Source organism: Fukomys damarensis, unplaced genomic scaffold (genome assembly GCF_012274545.1).
Source record: "Fukomys damarensis isolate Sample0158 unplaced genomic scaffold, DMR_v1.0_HiC HiC_scaffold_11, whole genome shotgun sequence".
NCBI classification, from domain to species: domain Eukaryota; kingdom Metazoa; phylum Chordata; class Mammalia; order Rodentia; family Bathyergidae; genus Fukomys; species Fukomys damarensis.
The window spans coordinates 27485475-27494171 of record NW_022900923.1 but is presented as its reverse complement, the minus strand read 5'-3'; the positions used below and the strand labels follow the sequence as shown (position 1 = coordinate 27494171).

The window sequence follows — 8697 nt, the reverse complement described above, 5'->3', positions numbered from 1 at the left end:
TCTCAACTGCATGGTGAGACCCTGTCTCAAAAAAAGAAAAAAAAAAAAAAAAAAAAAAAAAAAAAAAAAAAAAGGAGAGGGGAGCGGAGAGGAGGGGAGAAGAGTTCAGTAATTATTTAGAATAAAGTTATTATGGATAACAAGGTCATAAAGTTACTGGTCATTTTCCACACAATTTTCTATGAATTGATTTGTGATTTTTCCAATTCAAAAGTATCTGGGCACAGTGGTGCGTGCCTGTAAGCCCAGATTGCAAGTTCAAGGCCAACATGGGCAATTTAGCAGGACCTTGTCTCAAATCATAAAAAAGGCTAGGAATATGGCTCAGTGATACAGCACTTGCCTAGCATGCACAAAGCCCTAGGTTCAACCCCAACACTGAAAGAAAATAAATAAAGCAGGAAATGCTTTTATAATCCCATTACATATTATTCACAAGTCACTAAATGAGCTTTAGATTCTTCTATATTGAGGACCAACAGACTATACACACAATAACTGTAAAAATAACTTTTTAGCACAAAGTGTAGCAGTAACTATACCACAAGGTATAGTCAAAACATCTTCACTTCTCTCCCTACTGCCAAACAGAACTGCCACCTACCACCTCTCAGCTACACGTAAGAACAGAACACTGCCAAATAACAGAAAAACAAACAAATGGAAGATGTTAGTTTCCTCGTTTTTTTAAACTAACCTCATTCAAGATCACATACAGTTTGTGGAGTTTTTTACAGACTAAATTATGTGTCTAATAAGAAATATGAAAAATTATTCCACATGTTTAGTAAAACTGCTTTGAAGATATGCCCAAATGGTTGTTCCACATCTCTTACATATTAATACTCCTAAAACTTAAATGGTTTTTAAAAATGACACAAAAGTGTCTTTCTTTTAAAACTTGGTGACTTCTAAAGATACTCACCTAATGTATACCAGGGATAAGATATAAAAGACTATATTCTTTTTATTTCCTAGGAGAAAGTTTTAAAGCTAAAAGGTATTTTCAAAGCATTTACACTTCAGGGAAAATAGAAAATAAAGCTTTTTTTTTTTTTTCTTGTCTTAACCTGTATTCAAGTGTTATAATAATAACTGCATGTTTTTTACTAAATCTAGCAATCTCTTATTCTTCATTACTTGGCTTTAAACAATTTAATGGTCCTCTGATTTATTTTAAGCCATCAGTTATTTTTTAGAGGTAGGCTGAATATATCTAACATATAAAACAATAAACAAAAAATACCACTTAATACAAGGAGTATAAAATATGTCAAGAACTAAATGAACCTTTAATAATAGACTTTGTTTCAAAGTGACATACAAGACAAATGTAGCTATGTGACTTTCGATAAGTTACTTTCCACCTCAAGAGATGATAAACATGAGCTTTATTAACATTAGATTAGAGCTTTTTACTTTTTCTTCTTAGCAAAGAAACTTTAACTTCTACATGGAGATGAAGACAGAGGAAAAAAAATGTTGTCCTGGCTAAGGTTAGGGATGAGGGATAAAGGTACCACTATGTGGCAGCAGCATCATTTCAAGAAACCAGAAGTTTTGGGCAGTATAGTTTAAAATCCAACGTTAACTCATGGTACTCTCCTCCAATTCTAAAATTCACTATGCATCAAAGCCACAGGTTTCCTGCTCAGTAACCACATAGTTTAGATAGAAAGCTTAATATACTTAGTACACAAAATGTACCTAAAAGTTTCTGTGGGTTTTTTTTTTGTTTTGTTTTGTTTTTGTTTTTGTTTTTTGAGACAGGGTCTCACTGTGTAGTTGAGACTGACCGAGAACTATGTAGCCCAGGTTGGTCTCAAACTCACAGCGATCCTCCTGCCTCAGCCTCCTGAGTGCTGGGATGCACCACCACACCCGGCCCTAAAAGTTTCTGTGCTAAACACAGTGAGAAATGAAACAAAAATGTTTAATTCTACTTACATACCTATGTACACTGTACAACAATTTTAAAAGTTTTCAAAAAAAAAGTTTTCACCATTAAAAATTACAAATTCACAATATCCAAGAATATCAATAGCAAAATATATATATATATATATATATATAAATATTCATAAGCTCTAAGTATATCCATATACCCAACTGCCACAAGTGCCGTTTAGAAACTAGAATTATAAATCAGTAAGAACTAATTAACAAAGTTTTCATTAATTCATCCTCATATATCATGGAATATATCTGCTGATTCAACTTAAGACATTAATACCACATTGCTAAAGAAAAATAAATTAGAGATGCATACCTTTACAAAGATTTTCATATAGGCTCTCAACAGTTAAAAGTAAGTTCTTTTCCACAACTAATCCAAATACAGCCAACCAATGTTTTTTAAAGCACTGTAATAAATGTATTAGAGTCCACGGTGGTTTCAAGTACAGCATCTAAAGAATATTTTTTAAACATTAGCATCTTGGATTTATTATTCCTATTATTTAAACACACCTATTGAGAAATTCCCATGCATATTTCTGGATAAAATATAGTTAACAAAATTATTTTAAAAAGTAAAAGATACTTTATGAAAAGCTAATTATCTTAAAATACTAACTTCCTCTCAAGATGTTTTTGTAAAATTCATATTATAATTAATCTTTATAGTTTCAGAAACAGTTAAGTACAAAAAGAAAGATTTAGCTCAGTGGCACCACACTTGCCTCACAAGCACAATGATCCCTGGTACCAGAAGAAAATAATAGTAATAATATTAAAAAGAAAGGAGAGTTCTATTCAGGGAGGAAGGTATTTTAATAAGCCAAGGTCCTTCAATCTACTTTTCAGAATAGCGACTCCCAAGAGGAAATCAATCTAATTATTTCATATACCTGGGGTAAAAAAAATTTAGCAACAGAAAAAAAGACGTCAAATGTACATGCCACTTGTTAAACACTTATAAAGACATGTTTATACAGAAAATTGACCACTTAATTCTATAAGGTATCGACACATTTTTCTGAACCATTCATATTTTTACTATGAAATGCCCAATTTAAATCAACACTCCTAGAATCTGCTGATCAGTCTTCATTGTTTGGGTTCAATACTTAATAATATAATTAAGTAGTAAATGCATCACACTGGCAAATATTAAGAATCTCAATAGCTGGGATAGAGCTATAAGCTACAACTGATAGGCTGTAAAGTTTCTTTAGGAGATGTCTATCTAAGGGAGGGCACGGACAAGGGGAAAAAATGAGAACCAAGACTTGTCATGTAGAGGTACAAGATCCTAACCCTAACTGTACTGTATCCCTAAAATGTACCAATACACTCAAAGCTGAAAACAAAACAAAAGAGATGTCTATCACTTAACTGTAAAACAATTATTTACAAAGTTTTTGTAAATGAGGGGAAGAGGACTTGAAAAGGGGGGATGGGAAAGAAAGAAAGAAATATGATACATCATGTATAGGTACAAACTCCCTATGAGGAATGTTATCATTATGTATATAAAAATGTACCAATAAAATTTAAAAATGCAAAACCCCACTTATTTCAAGAATTGGGCAATAAAAATTTAATGTCATATAGATTATAATGAAGCTTATTTGTTTTATACAAATAATTCTTAGGATAACAAAACTTCAGTAATAAAAAAAGAAACTTTCAACTAATAAAACTGAACTAATCACCTCCATCCAAAGGTTCCCAAAAGCAATTTTCATTTCTGTTTCTAATATTGAAGATAAAGCTGTTCCAAGAGATCTTTCAAGATCAGTTATAATGCGTTCGAGTACAATGGATAGTCCAGAATTGGCAGATTTTTCGTCAGAGGTCTCTTCTACAGGTTTTGCTTCTTTAAAACAAATAAGTATGCACTTTATTTAGGGCACTGGTATTATTTTACATATAATTAGTATTTGGCCATAAAAAATAGACATTTATATATATAGTGGTATTTGAATTAATTAGAAAACAAAAAATACTTTAACAGTATTTAGAAACATGTGTCTCTATGAGTTAAGATGCAACATTAATATATTACTTTAGCCATGCTTTATCTTTTGACAAAAAAGGGAATTAAATATTTTTACTAAAATGAAAATTTGATATTTTAACTACAATTTTATTATTTTCAAACAAAGAAGAATTACATGAATTTGGTGGACTGATTTATAACAGAAAAACCAAAAACTAGGCAAAATAGGTATTGCTCCAGAATTAATACATATTTCCAAACATATCCCTTTATCAATAACTGTTTTGAAACAATATTCATGCCCTCCCCTTTTAAAACAGGCTTTCTATTACTTTAATTGATAACCATTTTTTTGATATTTGAAAACTGCAAAATTTCTTGCAGTAAAATTCAAAGGATCAAGTGGTTTATCCCAAAAATTATAAGCTGAGGATTTTAAATAACAGTACTAACTGTCTGTAGGGCAAACTAAAATCACACTGTCCTGAAAAGCCATCAACTATAATACATTGTTATTCTTCCCATGTGCCATTTTTAATATTATGAAAAAAGATGTTATTTCAAAAAGATAAATAAGCAGAACATATTATATATGGATTATAAACATTTATACAAATTACATATAAAAAATACATCCAATATTAGAGATTTCAATAATTATTTTCCCCACAAGGAAAAGGTGGGATGTTTTTAAATATCATTATTTCAATATTCTATCAATTATCAAGCTGCAGAACATATTATTCCTTTTAAAAAGAGGTAAGATAGGGCCAGGGATTTAGCTCAGTGGTTCTGCAGCTTACCTCACAAGTGCAAGGACCTGAGTTCAATCCCTGGCACTAAAAAAAAAGGTAAAACAACACTATTGCCTTTACCTTTCTTAATTATTAGTCTAAAATTTAAGTAAACTCTTACTAGAATCCTAGAAGTTTCTCAATTATTAATAGCTGAGTTTTTACTGTATGAATTTGAAGCTAATTTTAAAAAGAAACAAAATTACTTCAAATGTGTATTTCCTATAGCTACTATTAACTGGAAAGGTACGGCAAGGTACAAATTAACATGCACACAATGATTATAAGTCATAAAACTGCATGTGAGCACACATAAAAATAAGATTAATTTGCACAAATATATGTATAGTAGGCAATAATGTTTCCATTTATATTATCATAATTTTCATTTATTTCTATGCCAGCATATATTCAAAATTTGATGTTAGTTTCAATGCACCAGATGAATATTTACTATTCATTAGAAAAGTTATCAATGATCTTAGTGCCTAAAATAAGATGTATTTCTAGTTATTCAGAGTAAAAGTACTACCTGCTTTCAATTGTTGCTTAGATATACAAGGCGGATGACACACATCTGTGTTCAGGGATAAGGTTAATAACTCTGCACTTAATTCTTCTTTACTGAGTGACTTCACACCACTTATAAGGCCTTTGCTTCTTAAGTTTCTATCATCCCTAAGTTGGAATTAGAAGGAAAAAATATTTTTATAAGATAAGCTATATGGTAATTCAAAATACATGGGATCTGGTCAAAGGCTGTTGAGTCTCAGTGTATATATTAAAAATAATAATTATTTAAATAGATGATAAATGGGTTCATATACAGTAGCAACATACCATACAAACTTCTGCAAATACTTATTATTTACTGAGTATTGCCCTGGTACCAGGCAACATTCTCATCTATTAAATGCTCTTAACAAACCTCTGAGGTAGAAGAGGTACTAATTTTATTCCTAATTCACAACAGAAACTGTGATTCAAAGAGGCTAAGTAATTTGGTCCAATTATACTGAATAAGTGAGAATCTGAACAAGATCTAAAGATTGACATGAGAGAAATAGACAACAGTGGTGTGAAATATCATTTATACAGGGCAGACAACTACAAATTTACTTAGAATGAGCATAAGACAAATAGTGTGAAGTTACTATTTGCTGAAATTTTCTGTGATTAGAACAGTGTATAAAATGAATTTACGGACATTAGTAAATGAAAAAACATTTTAAACATTTCAATGGGGACGTGACATGATCAGATCCGTTTTTTTTTGTTTTTTTTTTTGGTACCGGGGATCAAACTCAGGTCCTTGGGCTTGTGAGGCAGGCAGCAGAACCATGAGCTAAATCCCCAGCCCAGATCTGTGCTTTTTAAACTATTCTGTTAATGGCAAAGTAGCTTGTTCAGACTCACATTCCCACAAATGGGAATTATAAAGTCTACACACACACACACACACACACACACACACACACAAACACAAACAATCTATGTAAAAGCACTAGGAAGTAGGTAGGCTGAGTCTAGAGAGGTATGCACAGAAAGTACACTAATGAGAGATACAAGTTTCTTTGTGTACAAGGGCATTCCTCAATTTGTCAGTTGTACATGACAACAGAAAGCCATGGGCATAATGACTTGAAATGTCAGAACCATCTATACTGACTGGGATGTTGAGGAGGAAACTAAAAGGAAGAACCCGCAGCGTAAGAAACCACAAACATCTGCATATGATTCTGTCCAGAAAACAAAACAAAACAAAGACACCAGGCATGGTGGCCAATCCCTGTAATCCCAGCACTCTGGGAGGCTGAGGCAGGAAGACCACAAGTTTGAGCCTTGCCCGGGCAACTTTGTAAATTGACAAGAACCTCTCTCAGAACAAACAAACAACAATTATAAATATATATAACAAATATATATGAATTACATACACACATTTTGAGGCTGAAGAAGGAACACTGAAAGTTTGATCCCAATCTGGGCAATTCAGCAAAACTTTATCTAAAAAAAAAAATTTTTTTTTAATTTACAAAGGCTGGAGATAGACCTCAGTATGAAGGCCCTGGATTCAACTCGCACAATAGAAACACACACACACACACACACACACACACTAATGGAAAGGGTAGATAGAACGTAAAAAGGACAGGCAGTTTCAGCAAATACAAAACTGTAGAAAGAATAAAATGGAAGTACTAGCGATTAAAAAAAAAGTAACAACATGAAGAATGCCTTGAACAGTTTGCAATAAACTAGACAAAGACAAGGAAAGAATCAATGCAAAGACAGGTCAAAAGTGAAACAAAGTATACCTAAAATGTACCAATAAACTCAATGAGAGAAAAAAAAATGAAACAAAAAAAAAAGAATAAGGTTATTTTTTTTTAAATTAGAAAGCATCCAAGAGATGTAGTACAATATACACTGTTAGAAGATCCTTAAATGTGAAGCAGTATGATATTATTTGATAGGTAGAATCATTTGATGTGTAGAATCATGACGTAAAGGTGTATATTCTAAACTCAGCAACCGTTAAGTTTTTTCAGAAAGGTTTAAATAAGTCATTAATGAAGATAAAGTGGTATCATAAAAATACACAATCAAAAAAAGGAAGACACGGACTAAACAGAAAATAATTAGCAAAATGATAGATTTTAATCCACTCAATTGAATGTGCATGTTCTAAACTCATCAAATGAAAGAAATTGTCAGACTGAACAAAAAAAGAACCCATTACAATCAGCTTTCTGCATGCACAGGCTCTGCATCTGCAGATTTAATTAACTGTGGATCAACAATATTTAGAAAGCATAGTGATACTGGTTTTTTAACATTATTCCCTAAATAATATAACAACTATTTATAAAGCATGTATATTGCTTTAGGTGTTATAAATACTTTGAGAGATGACTTCAAATATACAGGACAAGCAAAGATTATATGTAAATATGAAACCATAATATATAAAGGGTTTTTAGTGTCTATAGGAGGATTTTGATATCCAAGGGATCCTGGAACCAGTGTCCCACAGACACCAAGAGACAAGTGTATATGTTATCTATAAGAAATGGACTTTAAATAACAAGAGTTTAAAAATAAAAGGATATAAAAAGATATCCCACATAAATACTGACCAAAAGAAAGCTGAAATATCTGTATTAATACCAGACAAAAGGCACTGTAGAACAGAAATATTACCAGGAACAAGACTATATAATGATAAAAAGGTTAGTTCTCTAAGAAGACAATTCTCAACAATCCTAAATGTGTACAAACAACACTAAAAGTTTCTGCCTTTTTACCTGAGTACATACCCCAATTCAACAATGGCTGACAACAAAAAGCCACAGCCTTAATGACTTTCAGGGAGAGTGAAGTAAAACAAATCCAACAGGAAGGAGAAATAAATCCACAACTAAGAGTTGGAGACTTCAATACTCCTCTCTCACAGACCACAGAAGAACACGGGTAAGTAGTAAGGTTATAAAAGCCCTGAAGAACACTTCAACTAAATTGACAATAGAAAAATTTATACCCTTAAAAGCAGATTATACACTCTGTTCAAATACATAAAAATCCCTCATGAAGATAAACCAAAGTCTTGGCTAAAAAAAAAAAAAAAAAAAAAAAACAAATTTAAAAGAATAGAAATATAAATTATGTTCTCAAGCCATAAGGAATTAAACTATAATTCAATACAACAACAAAGAAGGTACCTGGAAATTTTACATATATTTGGACTTAGGTCACAAATAACCAAATAACCTAAAGGTCAAAGAGAAACTTAAAGGAAAATTATAAGGCATATTGAATTGAATGAAAATAAAAATATGACACAAAATTTGTGGAATACAACTGTAACAGTGCTTAAAGGGAAATGTACAACAATCTCAAATAAATGATCCAAGCTTCCAGCTGAAGAAACAAGAGCACAAGGGGTATGACAGTACTTTC

The 8697-nt window shown here is 31.6% G+C and overlaps 1 protein-coding gene across 4 annotated transcripts in view; it reads right to left on the bottom strand.

The window, feature by feature from the left end:
* The window catches only part of Swt1 (SWT1 RNA endoribonuclease homolog), an 84987-nt gene that overhangs the window by 45622 nt on the left and 30668 nt on the right, over positions 1 to 8697 (bottom strand). For all 4 annotated transcript variants that reach the window (XR_004516656.1, XM_010631736.3, XM_010631737.3 and 1 more), the window contains exons 11-13: positions 5270 to 5415; positions 3657 to 3820; positions 2270 to 2408 (exon numbers count right to left, since the gene is read on the bottom strand). Coding sequence is in view for 3 of the 4 variants with exons in the window: in XM_010631736.3 (XP_010630038.1) it covers positions 2270 to 2408; positions 3657 to 3820; positions 5270 to 5415 (449 nt within the window). In the remaining variant the exon portion in view is untranslated. The remainder of the gene's footprint in view (positions 1 to 2269; positions 2409 to 3656; positions 3821 to 5269; positions 5416 to 8697) is intronic.